Here is a 17,820-nt window from a genome sequence, read left to right on the forward strand (position 1 = left end):
TCATAATACATTAATCTTTATTTATACAAATGGAATGTATATAGAAATTAAGGATAGACATTAAAAGCAAAACTATTGTATTTTCAGGCACTAGTCAATTTTGAGATTTGGGGCTATTTTACTATATAACTTGTCTTCTTTTAGACTAGTGGAATGAAAACAACCAGAGTTTAACACATTTAAGTGGTTATTTTATTAAACTTAATCTACTTGCCCTTCAGATTTCAATTACTTCAGTGCCATTTACATACACAAAACTTTCCAGTTTTATTCCTATCTATATTCTCAAGGTTTTTGGGGAACTGGAGAAAATATGGTAATATCTATTATTTAAAATGTTTACCCTGTTCACCTGTAGTGTCTTGCCTTATCATTAAATAAATTCAATAATCATTTTAATATACAATCAAATTGATATTTAATGTAAAGTATTACCAAAAAAGGGGGGAAAAGATATTAAAGATGATCATATATATACCACACAGAGATTTTAAAGCATGTGTGTCCAAAAAAAAAAAAGAGAGAGAGAGAAAAGACGGACAAATCGCCAAATTTAACATGACTGTCCCTGCAGCTATGTCTTTAAACTTGTTTAAAACAAAGTAGAAGACACATTCCCACAAATGTGTCTTCATTTTTTTTTTCCAAAGGACAAGCATTGTTATGAACCAGATGTTATACCAGCATTGCACATTCATTACTCCCATAAACCCATCTGTGGAATAGATTTTATTCAAATTTTTTCAGGGATCTGCATAAATAAAGTCCTAATTAAGACCTCTGAAGAAACCTCTGTACTGTTTGATACTAAAGCGTTCTTAATTATGAAGGGAAAGGTAAGATGCCCCCAGGTAAAACTCAACAAATGTATAGCGATCAAGAAACATGGCGAGTTTTGTACTCTGGACCTTTTGTTCTTCTGACCTGTGATGGAATAACCATTAAAATAATGCAGCCTAATGTATGACCCACTGTGATCATTTCTCATTGGATGGCTATTTGATAGATTACTGCTTGTGTTATTTAAATGGAATACCAGCCTGCATGTTTAAATGCCGTAATGCATAAGATGCTTAAAAAGAAGGGGGGAAATTGTTATAACTTACAAACTTATATTTTGATAAATAAATAAAACCTTACCTGGCATAGATACAAGATATTAATATATTATATTAAATAATTACATAAAATAAACATATACAGTATGCACACATGAATGTCTTACTTGTTTGAATTAAAAATACATTAAAAATAATTCTAAAAAATAGCTCAGAAAAGTGTAGTTCTGAGAAAAAAAACTATCATTTGTTTTCAAATGCAACTTGGTTTGATCTGATTACACTCAATTCAGAACAATCAAATTGAGCAATTTCCCAGGGAACACTGGAGTCTATTTAAAGAGGTTTTTGTATCAATGCTTCTAATAAAACCTAATTAATTTCCCCCTTTTTCACTAGGAATGCACAACATGTTTAACCAGATGCCTTTGGAGCAGTCCATTGATTGGCAGGTTTGTTTTTCACTAGACACTGATGGCTTTAATGGTGAAGGTGCCCCTTTGTTCAGATTTTATTGACTTGAGCCAGAAGAGGCTTAGCTTTATCATAGTATTCCACATCAGTTTCAGGGCTTAACCAGTCCATTTCACATGACAGTAAATAACACTGTTGGTCAAATAATTAATTAGAACAACAATAAAAAGAATAATAATAGGCAAATCTGTGCATGTACTTGAAGCTGAACAGAGACGAGTGAAGGGAAGGGAGGGGGAGACAGAGGCTAATAGAGACTTTGTCATGTGATTAGTGGTCTGCTCTGAAGGAATCTGGCCAATGAGTAAACAGGAGGATGTGTGGACAGATCAGCTAATGGCTTGGAATGCGGCAGCTAAAGAGGTACCAGTTACTCTTATATTTTCTCATATACTTCAGCTCATGTATCACATATAGTATTTTCCCTTTTATTGCCTTTAAATAAACAGCAGTGAAAGTGGGTGTTTTAGATTAATTATCAGATAATCATAAATATTAAATAGAAATAGTAAGTAAATAGTAATACAATAGTAATAGAATCTTAAAATTACAGTATATAGTAGCCCTAAAATGTCTAAAATCTGTTTTAAGAAAGACAACCCAATTTTCAAGCAAAAATTGTACAAAAATAATTATGGATGCACTACTGTATATATCTATACCATAATGGTTATCGACCGATAGATAGATAGATAGATAGATAGATAGATAGATAGATATTTTAATTCTACTGAATATTTAATTGTGCATGTTCATTTTGCTTATTTTACACTGATCGCTTAAAGTTCATCTTTAAAAACACCAGTAATTAAAAAAAAAAAGTTAAATATGATCTTTAGCAAACTTCTAAATTAATATATTTTTTTTTATAGTTTTATGATGCCTACTTGCGGCATTTAAAACTGCATCTAATTTTCAGACTTAAGTGTTTCTGTTTTAAATTTAGGCAAACTGTTTAAAATTTTAAAATCAGGCATTTATCAGTTATCAGTCATAACATGAATACAATTATCGACTTAAAGGTATCAATGCATCCCTAAAAAGTTTGTTAGGTTTTAAATGATGCAACAATAGATAAACTGTTCAAAATTAAGACTCTATATATATACATATATATATATACAGAAGTGAGTACACCCCTCACATTTTTGTAAATATTTCATTATATCTTTTCATGTGACAACACTGAAGAAATGACACTTTGCTACAATGTAAAGTAGTGAGTGTACAGCTTGTATAACAGTGTATGTTTGCTGTCCCCTCAAAATAACTCAACACACAGGGCTAATTGGGCCCAATTTGGACATTTTCACTTAGGGGTGTACTCACTTTTGTAGACATTAATGGCTGTGTGTTGAGTTATTTTGAGGGGACAGCAAATTTACACTGTTATACAAGCTGGACACTCACTACTTTACGTTGTAGCAAAGTGTCATTTCTTCAGTGTTGTCACATGAAAAGATATAATACAATATTTACAAAAATGTGAGGGGTGTACTCACTTCTGTGAGATACTGTATATCTCTCTGGGCACCTGTGGTTCCTCTGCTAAGACACATGTGTGAACTTGAAGGGATCTGACAGCTGGTTAAAAGTAATTGCAAAAATGTCTGACAAAGTTATTTCTGAGAAAATCATTTGTTTGCAGATGCCATTTGGCTGAATAAAATATGATTTGGTAATTTAAGTGTGGCTTAAGTGTCTAACTACTTTTTGGGGGCAATGTAAGCTATTTCAGCACATAACATCTGTTGTGTAGGGGATTTTTTTCCTGCTGCCCTCAAAAATGGCAACTGTTTCCTCCAATCTCACAGCTGAATAGAGGCATAATGATCTGAGCCTTCAGTGAATATTACAGCATTATAATCTTATTCATTTGATGCAGCATTTGGACAGATGTTCTCTTGATCTGACGCTTTTTTTAGTTACAAAACGTTCTCCATGAGGCTTACAAATATATTTACCCATGTAGCAGCGTGAAACTCGTTATGCTGGAGTAGATAAGCTTTGTATGTTTGACTAAAGCATTGCTGTGCTGTTCCTTAATTGCTTCAAATATACAAACCTCTCAAAGACGTAAATACATTGTTTTGAAACAATGAGTTAGTGAGAAGCTCACAAATTTAGCTTACTGTTTCAACACACAAATTTTGAATCATCTCCATTTCCTGAAGAAACTTTCTTGAGTGGGTATCAATGTATAAAGTAGAATTATGTGAAGACTGTAGATGACGTTAAAGGAATAGTTCATTCAAAAATAAAACTTAGCTGAAAACTGATTCACCCTCAGGCCATTCGTGATGGATTTGTTTATTACAAACAAAGAGCTTTTCGCTTCACAAGATGTTAACATTCTGTGGAATACTGTGATGTTTTTATCAGCTGTATGAACGCTCATTTTGACGGCACCCAATTAGAAAACAAGCTACATCTTGGATTGTCTGAGGCAAGTCAGTTTTCGGCAAAATGTAATTTTTGGGTGAACTATTCCTAACTGAACAAAAAACAATATGACAGACAGTGATTTTCTTATGTTTAACTTCATTTTTATATTTTGTACTTACATACTGTACATATAATGTAACATGTCTCCTTTCAGATTATTAGACTCATTATACTATGACAGAAAAAAATGAAGTAAACAGAAAAAAAAATCATGTCTTTTATTTTGTTTTTTCATCTGTTTTAGTCCATTAGTCCAATTGCGCATTTAATTAAATTCCAGGCACAAAACTCGTAAAAAACAGTTTATACTGTATATCTTATAGAAGGTATACCTTGCGATTTGCAAATAAAAATCTGCAATTTTCATGAGACTAGAATATTACTATCAGAATAGACACTTTTTAACTATCTTGCTCCTTTGGATTTGGATACACTTGAGTGTTCCCACATCATTTTGTTCATTATTCCAGTATTCAACAAAAAGTTTCTGCTATCAGATGAATCCTCTCTCTCTCTCTCTCTCTCTCCTAAACAAGGGATTGGTTGTCTAGCAAGGAGAACACCTGTAAGACACCGATGAGCGTACCTGAGCCAACCGTCCTGACTGAGTCAATATGCAATTATTTCAACTGAAGATCCACTACTGTCCACATCAAACACTCCACATTCCTTGGGCAGATTAGCCAAAATGATCTTTTATTATTTTGGCCTGCATGGACGAATTGAACTCGATCTGGTCCGCATTGTGATGAAATTCGAGACAGCTTGAATGGCAGTATGCTTGGAGTTTGGATAAAACTTACCTTTTATGAAAGGGACAACGGCGGCAGGAGATTAATAACTGAACACCGAGTGCCTTTCACTGATACTATCTCTCTGGTCGTCTTGTAAAAGCCTGTCGAGAGGTTAAATTAAATTGCTGTAATAAATGTTTGGTTTCAGCGATGCTGTATCATTGAAAATCAAACAAACACTGACAGGCTTTTGTGCGATGAGGATCAGAGAGGGAAAATGAATAGGCGGCATGGGGCAAGGGGGGAAGTATTATGTACATTTGAAACAGTCTTGTTTTCACTTAAACATTAATTAAATTGGAGCTAGAGGAACAATTATATTGATGAATGTTTTTGGAGCTACTGTAATTAAATTAATCCATTTAATTAACAAATGATATTGAACTTTTCCCCAGAGAGTAACATTACACTTGTGTTCTCTCTTACAAACAAGCAAAAAATAATGTTGTGGAAACGATTGCAAAGATCAGAAGGAAATGAAACTGTGTCAAATAAAATGCACAGACAAAGACAAACCGATGGAGTGTGTATTGTCATCTGTTGTAACACAATCACGGATGATTGTGACGCACGGGGGAAAACATAATTGGATCAAAACTTTTTCATACCTTATTGGGCTACTCTAGAGAGATCTAGTTCCCTCATTTGCAAATTAAATTTGATAGCATTATGAGCAGCTCTATAAATGTATTTAAATCACTAAATTATTACAACAACTTACATTATGCTCAAAGAAGCAGTTCTATTGGCTTAAAAGGCTCACACTTGTGTTCATTGTACACTGTATCAAATAAATGAATTACATATAACACTATAGAATTTAGTACTAGTTTAATGCTACTACAATTTGGCTACTAATTATTGTTACTACTACAACTAGTAATAGTAATAATAATAATAATAAATCTCAAAGCAGAATAGAATATATTAGAATAGAATATCCTATTAATAACAGAAAGGGTTTTTTTTTAATCCTCATATTCAGAGTTAGATCCTAGATGACTGGCTGTCTGACGACTAAACAATGCCATCTAGAGGCAGTGAGCTGACACTACAGTAAGATTGACCTACCTCTGACAAGACCTGTGGCCTAGATCAAATTTTCACGATTTTATGTCATCAAAAACAGTGGCGGACAAAGCCATGACTAAAGATATGTGAATCTACGGTATATTAATCAAGACTTCTGTACAAAATTAATTACAGAAGTGTCAATGCAAACATCATTAACACAGAGAAAGCGTTTCAATAACACTATAGGTTACCTCACGCTGCGTTAAGTTTTCTCATTGAAGAAAGCTGAAAAGCGAGTCTATTTTGGATGTTGATTCTTATTTAATTTAGTAGTCCTTCGGGCATGTTTCAAATGTTGATAGGAAAGTTATACCACATGTTAACCACTTCCGGTAAAAAGGAAGATATTATAGCGTAATATTACCGTAATAATCTCTGGACGTCCTTAAGGGAGCCTTCAAGATTATTATTATTATCGCAGAATCCAGTAACGTAAACATACATAAAAGACATATAACATAAAAGAAAAATAAACGAAGTAGTTGCTGGACGCTGAATAGGCTAAACTAATTTTGTGTGGAAACAGCTTGCCATTTCTGATAATTTTTAACTTGTTTACATATTGGAGTGCGCTATAATTGGTGTTTATTACGAAAAAAATAACTGTTTTGTGACAATTTTGCGGCAGGTGATTTAATGACGTCAGGTCCGTTATGTGATTCGCTTACAAAGGCGCGTGTGTTTCACGCTGCTTTCTCCAATGAAAAGCCAAGGTTGCCATCTCTTCCTTTAGTAAAAGAAGCTTTCAGTGAAATCTTTCAGATTTCGGTGACAGCAGAGTTATTTCTATGAATTACTGTGTATTAATTTATATATCTCAAATAGCCTACTTATGCTATAAAATATTATTTATTATTCTTATGTAATTGTTTGCTGCCATGTTTGCTTATGGAAACTCAGTTCGTGGCTCATGAGGCTAACTGGTTTAGCCAAACCTTGACCCCTTAACAAAATCCAGTTGCTTACAGTGGGCCAACCCAGAAGTTAGCATCACCTTCCCTCGGGAAACACACACACACACACACACAATAGCATTTTTCCATTGGCTTTTCGATTATTGCAGAAAATAAGACCTGTGACCAGCAAAAGTTAAAAATTCTTGCATGTTTTGTTCATCATTATAATCTTCACCAGTGATCACAACTTTTATGAATTTTGAAGCCTAAATACAATTGCCAGGAATAAAAAGGCTAAACGTAGGCTTATAAACGAACTAAACCACCCACTCCAACATCACCACCACAACACTTTCAGTCTTGATCAGTTATAATAGTTTGCAAGAATGTGATTATAAACACTAAAAGGCTGTAAAAGAGGTTTACATGTTCAGCATGATGATGTTTAATGTCCACGACAACCTCTGTTGTCCAATTTAGCCATTTGTTAGCAACCACATTTTTCAAGTAAAAACTTTTCAAACAAAATCAAAAGGTTGTATTACTGATGTATTTTGTTAGTATTACTTAAGAATAAAACATGAAAATATTTTCAGCTTGTGTTAATCATAGACCTTATTTCAACCATCTAAACAAAAACCCATTCAAAAAACTTATTTAGGTTTTATGAATAGTCTGACTGGGAAACTCAAAAATAATTTTCACATGATTGCTTTTCTTATTACTTTCAAATTATCATAATTTTGCCTAAACAGCTTCATAATTAATATATATATATAAAATATATTTTTTTTTTCTACAGCTAGGCTTGGTGAATTTGAAACCTAAACAGCTTCATAATTAATATATATATATAAAATATTTTTTTTTTTCTACAGCTAGGCTTGGTGAATTTGAAAGATCAAAGATCCACAAAATTATGGCAGCCACAATATTATACAGAGATTAGGCTGAATTTACATGAATTTGGTTATAGTTTATGGGTTTAAACAGAAATGCCTACTGTTTCCTAATCTGATAGATGTAGTCCTAAATAGATGCATTCTTTTTTCACCAACGCAGTCTAAACAGTCTGCTAGTATTTTTGTTATCACTCCATAATATAATTGTGTTGACAGAATTCATTGGTGGATAAGTGTGACTGTTATTGGTGAGCCTATCCTCCTGAGACCCAGCTATGGAGTTTTTGTCTCTGTAGTGGACATTATATTTTAGTGAATTTATCTGAGACCTCACATGTCACAGTTTTAAGTCTGGATGTCCTGTAAACAATGTAAAGCCATGAAAAAATACTAAATTCACAAAGCTTTTTTTCTGGTTCTCAGGAGGATATAACCAGGCAAAATATGATGATGCTAGCCAGCTAATGTAAGAGTTTTTCAGTTTTGTTTCCCAAATATAGCTCAGCCAAATTAAAAAGTGAGTCTTACATGTGAGTCTGGCCCCAGAGAAAGAGAGAACCTATGATTGATATCTCCTACCAGACAAATTGGGTTAACAGTGTTTATACATAATCATATAAATCTCTTCATCAAAAGCCTAAGATTGACTCACAGTCAATTTAGTTATTAACACGCAACCAGCTTTTGCCATAAATTGCACTTGGAGTACACACTGAACCTCTGATGAGTGCAAAAGACTGAAGACTTTGATATTTCTGCTGAGCCGTCATCGGAATAACCATCTTCCAAAAAACAGCTTTGATTTTTTTTTTTTAGCTACAGTAATCCACAGTGTAAAAAATAAATATTTTTTCAACATTTTTTTCTCTCTCACATATCTACATAACTGCGGTTAAAACCTTATGTCCCCATATGTTTATATTTTAAATGTAACCTAAAAACAAAAACAAATTACAATGATGTCTAGATGTCTCAGTGGTGCTCTGCTCTTTGCTTATAACAGTTTGTACTTGTCTAATCTACATTTCCCATTATTAGAAATCCTGAAGATGCCCATATTCATCAATAAAACCAAAGGTAATTCACACATATCTCTCTCTATCTATTTTTCTTTTCTGTCTATGTGCTGGTTCACGTGTCATATAAACACAAATACTCACATGGATTAAGTAGTTATTTTCAGTGCCATCAAGCATAAAATATTATCTTAAATAGCTCTTTCAGTAAGCCACCCATAATCCTGGATTCCTGACACACCACACCCTTTAAAACTCCAACTTTACACTTGACATAATAACTTTTTAAAATATCACAGAATATGAACACAATTGGTGATCAATGCAATCCCTCTGAGAAAACCTAAATAATAAATGTATTGAATTTGAATTTCAGGATAAAATATATTTTCTAAAGTGCATCGATATTTACTGAGCTTGAGAGAATTTGACCACTTAATGCAAATGCTTTCAAAACACCAAAGACCTCACTCTGTAGTTTGTATATGTCATGAATGTTGTGTTAAAATAGAATACATTTGCATTATACATGGCATTTTTTACGATGATTTTAACTTGTAAATGATAAAAAATAAGAATTCACAATTCGTCTGTGGAAAACAGTTTTTAATCATGTGAGTTTCACCTTATTAGTTAATGTACAGTAGATGCTCACTCACATGCTTTGCATTTTCTGAAGTCTGGCATCCAATTGTCAGCATATCCTGAGTTTTTAATGACATGCAACATGAATTATTTGCATTCATATGCTGATGTCCATGTGCCAACATCAACAGATGCTCCCTGGCTGCTATGATCCTTAAATTCTCTAATGAGCAACAGAAAATACTTGCCTTTGATGCGCATTCAATACATAACTAGAATCAGTGGATCTTGATTTAACATTTGGCAATGAGGCATAGGCATGGCAAAACAAAGTGTTTGTGCATGTATGTCACAAATAAGACTTCATGACAAACACATCAATGAAATGAAATCAATGAAAAATCTGGTTTTTGCACATTTGTTTATGCTCCACAATATCACAAGCATTATTTCATCTGTGGAATATTTAACATGTTTTGAAAATTGTCTTAATTTTATTTATTTATTTATTTTTGTCAATGTCAGTGGGGTCCAAAACAACACTGGACCCCACTGACACTGGCAAAAACATAAATGAAAAAATATATATAAATTAAGACAATTTAAAAAAATATCTTGTATAAATGTTTCACAGTTGAAAATAAGTCATAGAGGTTTTGAGGGTGAATGATTGATGACAGGATTTTCATTTATGCCTTTATTGTAGTATTTTACACAGAAAAATAATCTGGTTGAAATGATCTGATAGAAACATCAGAGGTCCATCACATTGTTCCAGTTTCAGTGGTTTGTCCGGCCTCAGAACAAATCTCTAAACCTGTCCAACATGTGTCTTTGTTTTGCTAATATATCTATGTTTGGTTTTCAAATACTTCTGTAAAGCAGGACAATGCAGGTTCACATATGAATGACATCACAACTCATTTGTCATGCTAACACATACTTTATGTTTAATTTATTATAACATTGATTTCCTTTCATAATAAAATGAAACTTCCAGGCACATTTTCACTAATAATTAGCAACATTTTGAGTGTTAACGTTTTCTACATATTTAACTTGATAATTCAGCCAGCCAAACATGCTTGTCTGACTTCCTGTAACTGTAAATTGAGATTTTTTTGTTTGTTTGTTTGATATTTTTATAGCATAACAGATTTTATGAACTCAATTTTCCTTAAGTGACATAAAATTCGTCCACAAATCAGCCTACCCAGGCATTCCAAGTGATCGTTATGATCATGTGCTATTTTAAACAAAACATTCCTGATATTTTTCCCTGGCAGCAACTCTGCCTAGTTCAACACTTCTCCTAGCATGTTGGCATAAAACATGCAATCCACACAGGCAGCTGCAGTGCAGTCAAGCAGTTTTGCATACCAGCACATATGGCCCGAGGGAGAGGGAGGGAGGGGGGTCATGAATGAGAATTAACCCATTCCATGGAATTCCATACTGTATTCATTCATGTGGATTAAGGATCTCATAAGTCAAATACAAAAGAATAGTTTTTGGTGTGTCTTATCTGGTCTGATTACCTTGAAGTGTTGTTGGGGAAACTGTTGTGTTATAATTTATAACATTATAACAAGGCCATTAATTTAATTTAATTTAAACACTTTGGTAACCAATTTCAGACATTTAGTCTCACTTTATTTATAATATAAAAAAAATAAATAAAATTTTTTTTGTTCAAATAATGTGAAAATGCTTCACTAAAAATATGTTATTTGGTTAGATACTATATACAGTGGGTATAAACTCAAACAGGTGTTAATCACCTTCTCAATGGCACACAAAGTCATTTGTGACCCTGGGCCACAGAACCAGTCATAAGGGTCAATTTTTAGAAATTGAGATTTATACAACATCTGAAAGCTGAATAAATAAGCTTAAATGGCTGCAATATAACAAAGAGTGAAAAATTTAAGGGGGTCTGAATACTTTCCGTACCCACTGTATATATATATATAGAGAGAGAGAGAGAGAAATAGACAAGATTTGTATGTGCAGTTGTGGTATATAGATGGAATAGAATAGAATTGACAAGGAATGGAGTAAAATGTAGGGTAGTATTAAGTAAAGAAAAGTGGTATTGCTCATCTTTCAGCAGTCCAAACTGTCCTCTGTAGTCTTCTGATATCTGATTTTGTAGCTGAGCTAAACCAGACAGTTACTGAAGTGCCCATGACAGACTCAATGGCTGAGTAGAACTGTGTGAGCAGCTCCTGTGGCAGGTTGAACTTCCTCAGCTGACGAAGGAAGGACCATCTCTGTTGGGCCTTTTTAACAATGGAGTCAATGTGATTGTCCCACTTCAGGTCCTGAGAGATGGTGGTGCTCAGGAACCTGAATGACTCTACTGCTGCCACAGAGCTGTTCATGATGGTGAGTGCAGGGGGTTTTCTCCTGAAGTCCACGATCATGTCCACTGTTTTGAGCGTGTTCAACTCCAGGTTGTTAAGACTGCACCAGACAGCCATCTGCTCAGTCTCGCTTCTCGTTCCGGATGAGGCTGATGACTGTAGTGTTGTCTGCAAACTTCAGGAGCTTGACAGAGGGGTCAGTAGAGGTGCAGTCGTTGGTGTTGAGGGAGAAGAGCAGTGGGGAGAGAACACATCCCTGAGGGGTGCCAGTGCTGATGGTGCGACTGTTTGACATGAATTTCCCCAGTCTCACTATAGCTGTTGCTTATCTGTCAGAAAACTGGTGATCTATTGACAAATAGAGCAGGGAACAGAGTGCTGGGTTAGTTTGGTCTGGAGGAGTGCTTGGATGATTGTATTGAATGCCAAACTGAAGTCCACAAACAGGATGCCCACACAAGTCCCTGGTTTGTTTAAATGTTGAAGGATATAATGCAGTTCCATGTTGACTGCATTATATCCACAGACCTGTTTGCTCGATAAGCAAACTACAGGGGGTCCAGTGATGTCCTTCAGATAAGCCAGCACCAGTCTCTCAAATGAATTCATGACCACAAATGTAAGGGCAACAGGTCTGTAATCATTAAAGGAGTAGTCCACTTCCAGAATAAAAAAAATCCTGATAATTTACTCACCCCCATGTCATTCAAGATGTTCATGTCTTTCTTTCTTCAGTCGCAAAGAAATTAAGGTTTTTGAGGTTCCAAGTTCCAAGATTTTTCTCCATATAATGGACTTCAGTGGTGGCCAATGGACTGAAGGTTCAAATTGCAGTTTCAAAGGGCTCTTCACAACCCCAGCAGAGGAATAAGGGTCTTAGAGAAGCGATCTGCTATTTTCATAAAAAAACAAAAACAAAAAAAACATTTATATACTTTTTAACCTCAAATGCAGAATTAATATTCAAAATGGCAATATTTATTGTTACATTGACAATATGTATCCTCACATTTGTCTGAATTGGAGTGTTGCATTGTATGTTTTAGTTGATGTTTGCATTACTTAATTGTCAGTTATGTTATTATGGTGTTTTGTATTTGTATGTGTGAAACATACATTTGTATTTGTCACAGTTGCTGGACAGGTCGATTCTGATTAACTTTGGGTTCCATCTGTGTTTTTATTAGTACATTTCACAGTAACAAACATTTTTAATAGCTAAAATAGGTTGGTATGCAAAAATTATATGATTTAACGGCATACACCACTAAAAATATACTACACCAAAAGATCTGTATTTGTATGATAAAGTTCTGGCAATTTCAGCAGCCAGTTTTAATAATATATAATAATACATACATACAAACTTATTTATTTATTTTACAGTGCATTACCATGTTTTCATTTTCTTCACAAGACTATTACAGATCCTAAAAATCTGTTTGGGTGAATTATTAAATGTATGATGACAAAGCCCCGCCCCGTTTTGAGGCATTGAAACGAGGCATTTGCGTAATTTGTCTTGTCAAACGCGTTAAGCGCTTGACATCTCTGGTTGTCTGTCGTGTCGTTCTCATTCGCGGTGTATTGAATGACGTGATCTCCAGCTTATTTCAGCAGAAGACATGCGGTTATGGGCAACGCTTTGTTGAGCAGGATCCTCGGCTAGAATAAAACACCTCTAAGAACTGAGCGAGGCATTGAGAGAGGACGATTACAGTGGATTTAATGACACTCCATCAAAGCATCACATTCTGGTAGAGTGAATCTGTAATCGCATGTTACATTGGTAAACAGTGCTGGGTGGCAAGCTTTCCGAAATGCCTGTGTTATTTATGCTTTTGATCTAAAACATAACATAATCGCTGCACAGCTCATTTCATAGTAATGTTTTCTCCAGTACGATATATATATACTGTGTATGCACACAAGTTGACTTGAAAATGGCAAAAATTTTAATTGGATCTTTGAGTTTGAGTTTGAGTTTAAGAGTGTGGATCTACATGTGAACATAATTGGACAAAAAAGTCAGTCAGTTTGAAGATGCATTCCTCTGAACTTGTTTTGTAATTTCTCAGGAATTTCTGCATTGCTTACTAGCAAGCTCAGAGGATTAATGCCAAAGAGGTATATGTAATAAGTGAAGAAAGCAATCCATTAGCGTTCCCATGTCAATGGCAGTTGCTTGGCAGGAAAAATGCAATGTTTTGAGCCAATCAGCAGAGTGGTAAAAACCATGTGACTAATCACTGTTGAGTGTCATGCTGATGGCACCATAAGAACTCACACAGTCCCAAAACCATCACTGAACAACCGTTCTGAACTGTGATGTGAACACAATTTGTGCTTTTAAAAGCCTAAAAAAGAACCAGACACTGGTAAAACTGTAACATAATGAAATATTTGCGATTTTGTTGGAATACAGTGAGAATACAGAGGTTACAGCATCTGGCTAACAGGGACATGCTAACCAGCTTAACGTAGATTTTTGCTACATTTTCGAGGATAATTGTTTTGGTATAGCTGAACAAACTTGTTTCTGTTCATGTATTGTATGTTTTTGTGGTGAATAAATACCCATTTTTTTCTGTTCCTCAGATCAGAAAAGACATGGATGGATACCTGCCGCCTCAGTTTCAAGCGTTGTCAGACCATAAGAAGTTTTGTCAAGACAATTCCATGACGATGGACCAAGGCACACCTTACAGCATAAACATGAATGTTTTTTTACCAGACGTCACCTACCTACGGACCGGCATGTGTAGACCTGTGAGGTCTGCGGCACCACAGATAAAGTCGGAACCTCTGCATTCGTCTTTCAACTACTCCAGTTGCCAGGGCTCGGTAGCGTCCACCATGACGCACCCAGAGTACACAAACCTCTACAGCCCAGCTGTGGAAACGGGTAGCAATGTTTACATCAAGCATGAGACGCCATCCCTCGAATTCCCAGACGTTCCACTTTTTCAGCTGTTGAATTCGGAGCTCGAGCCCAGTGTGCCTGGTGGCCACTCTTGCACAGATTCCCACAATGCCACATGCCATCCAATGCCGACATATAACAGCATTCACCCACAACCCAGCCATATTGCAGAAAGACCGCTTTGTAATATGAGCAGCAGTGGATATTCGCTACCTGCCCAGTTTGGTCAGCATCCTCAGAAGAGGGCAGCCTATCTACCACCCTCCCCTCCAAACTCAGAACCGGGCAGCCCTGACAGGAGGAAAGAACTCATACAGAACTTATCGCCACCTCCATCATATGCTGCCAGCATGGCATCTAAAATGGCAGGTCTTACCCCTGGACCAGCACTTTCTGTCCAAACACAAGCAGTACCTGCCCAATACAACCGCAGAAACAATCCCGATCTAGACAAAAGGAGAATACATCACTGTGATGTACCAGGTGAGATTGAATTTAGCATCTAGACACTTCAGTATGTGATTATAGCATGCACTTTATTTGACATAATATTCAAGGCCTTAAAAGGAAGCTGCAGCTTTTTCCACATAGTAGGCCAGTCGCAATAATCAATAAATCGTCTTATCGCGCAATATTTGTACATGACCTCAATCATTTTTGGTGACGCAATATATCGCCCATTATATTTACTTAAAAATTAATGTCACCATGTTTTGTACATTCCACTTGCGCCTGTGTCTTTTGCAGCTTCTCGTACATAATGTGGTGTAGTCATGAGGTGCTAGTTCACATTTAAAAAATGCTTCTACAAAAAAAGTTTCATCTGCAGATATGGCCTTGTTTAGGGATCTGTGCCTTTGTGCATACGGACATCTGACTGCTAAGTAGTGATTGTGTTTTTCAGCAATAGTGTGCACCCTTAATTTACAGAGAAAAGAAGGTCAGGGAAAAATCTGTAGATGGAAAAATCTCCATACAAGTTCTTTGTGCATTTTTCTTTTTTCTACTTTGCACTTTTTGTTAGAAAATGTTTATTTACTATTTATTCAGGTTTTTTAAGGTATCTAATATTTTGATACTTAATTTCCATGATCTAAATATTCTTAAAAATTAAAAGTTTGTGGTCATTTGGAAGTGTGTAGACCTTCTAGCATTATTATGCTGTTACATTATGATTATATATTCAGTGGCATAAAATGGTCTTTAAAATGACAATAATATCGCTTATCGTAATTATTTCTGAGGCAATATATCGCACAACAAAAAGTTGTTATCGTGACAGGCCTACCACATAGTCCATATGACGCAGCGCAGGCTTAAATGGCTATTCAGATGATTTATTGTTGCTGAATAGATACTGTGGACTGACATGACTAAACTTCGGGCAATTACCGATCTCTAGGTTGGACTTTGACTGACTAAGAGGCTTAGGACACAATGGTGAAACCTTTTGACATTGTATATGAGGCTGCTGGACATGTCAGAGCTGGTCAGAATGTTAGTTCAAAGGGATAGTTCACCCCAAAATGAAAATTTCCTCACCCTTGTGTTGTTCCTAACCTACATTACTTAATTTTTTTTCTGTGGAACACAAAGTAATATTATTTTAAAGAACTTCTTTGCCTTTTTTTATGGACAAAAACACTGAGACTTTTTTTTAAATATCTGCTTTTGTGTTCCTCAGAAGACAGAAAGTCAAGCAGGTTTGGAATGAAATTCACAGAATATTCTTTTTTTTTTTTTTTGCAAACTATCCCTTTAATGTTTATATAATGGATATGAGCTTTAATTTTAAAAGTTATGATATGTATTAACATTTATTGTATTCTTGTGCATCAGGATGTAAGAAGGTCTACACCAAGTCCTCACATTTGAAGGCTCATTTACGTACTCACACAGGTAAGACATTTCATAAGCAATATCACACAAACAAGAGAGCTGTTCACACAATCGTCAGTGTGGAATTGCCGTCACAATATTTCAATAAAGTTCAACTGCTATTTATGTAACAAATATACTAATCAACACAATCAAAACTTATCTTTACCAACTGATGTGATCTGTGAAATGTATTTATTTGTAAAACATTCTAATATAAAATATTATACATTTTTATTTATTATTTATGTATTTTTTAATGTGAATTCCATCACTGAAAGAAACGATAACTTGATGTTGATTCAGTAGCCACTAGCCAGTCACAGATATGCTGAGTCCATTCAGTGAAGAATCCATAAGACGGATTCAAATGGTTACTTGACTGAGTCATTTTGAATTATTTATTAAACGGACTGGCTCATAAGGGTCATTTGGTCATAAAAGGTACTACAGTGGTTGTGCTCAGTTTATTTGATTCACTAAAAAGAACCAGATTAGACATTTGTCATTTGTTTGTGAACCAGACTATACTGGTCAGACTGTATGTTATTGCGTGCAGCCTATGAGTGTGACTCTATGGAAAGACCTTATCTTGCCATTATTACGCAGTACACAGCGTTTTATCTCATCAAATTGTGGTGGTGCTCTCCCCTCAACCTGTATTGGCCTATGTTTTATTGCAGGCGAAAAGCCATACAAGTGCTCATGGGAGGGGTGCGACTGGCGATTCGCCCGCTCTGACGAGCTAACGCGCCACTTCAGGAAGCACACGGGGGCCAAACCTTTCCAGTGCGCCGTATGTAGCCGTTGCTTCTCCCGATCGGACCACCTGGCCCTCCACATGAAAAGACACCAGAACTAGAGCCGCCCGCTCTCGTTGTTCTGACGGTGCCGCGGGAGGGCTATCAGGACCTCTGTTGATGATACTAATTAGGATTTGGGTGTGTTGGTTAATCTTGGGTTTTGGCAGTTCATCAGGTACAACAGGACCAAACCCTGTCGTCGGTACGGCTCCTGTGGTCACAAAACCAGCTAATTGATGAGAACTTGGCTCATTTGCCAGATGGGACATTCTTTTGACATGTTTGTTTGTTTCTTTCTTTGTTTGTTTGTCTGCATACTTAGAGATCTTCTTTTATGACTACTTTTAATGTGCCTTTTTTACCTTGTAGAATTGAGGTGCCACATAAAATGTACAATGTTCAAGGACTTGTGGGCCGTTTTAATCTTCTTTAAAGCAATATTCCAGGTTTAATACAATTTACAATTAGTTGACATCATTTGTGGCATAATGTTGATCTCAAAAGTGTCAAAAAATATTGTTTACATCTTGTGGCTATACTATTGAAACATTGAACATTTTAATATTTACAAGATTGGCCCCATTCACTTCTACTGTAATTGTTCAC

At 35.4% G+C, this 17,820-nt stretch overlaps 1 protein-coding gene across 2 annotated transcripts; it reads left to right on the forward strand.

Annotated features, from left to right (window-relative positions):
* Positions 1–13,124: 13,124 nt before the first annotated feature.
* On the forward strand, positions 13,125–17,620 carry LOC107720143 (Krueppel-like factor 5). Of its 2 annotated transcripts, none has more exons than XM_016527772.1 (4): positions 13,125–13,367; positions 14,209–15,016; positions 16,373–16,432; positions 17,095–17,620. In XM_016527772.1, exons 2-4 carry the CDS (start codon positions 14,221–14,223, stop codon positions 17,271–17,273), a joined length of 1,035 nt encoding a protein of 344 aa, XP_016383258.1. In that variant the 5' UTR covers positions 13,125–13,367; positions 14,209–14,220; the 3' UTR covers positions 17,274–17,620. The 2 variants fall into 2 exon arrangements, with proteins under 2 accessions (XP_016383258.1, XP_016383259.1); XM_016527773.1 differs by lacking the exon at positions 13,125–13,367 and adding an exon at positions 13,992–14,090.
* Positions 17,621–17,820: the final 200 nt, after the last annotated feature.

Source organism: Sinocyclocheilus rhinocerous, unplaced genomic scaffold, assembly GCF_001515625.1.
Source record: "Sinocyclocheilus rhinocerous isolate Xijiao unplaced genomic scaffold, SAMN03320098_v1.1 scaffold631, whole genome shotgun sequence".
NCBI lineage: Eukaryota > Metazoa > Chordata > Actinopteri > Cypriniformes > Cyprinidae > Sinocyclocheilus > Sinocyclocheilus rhinocerous.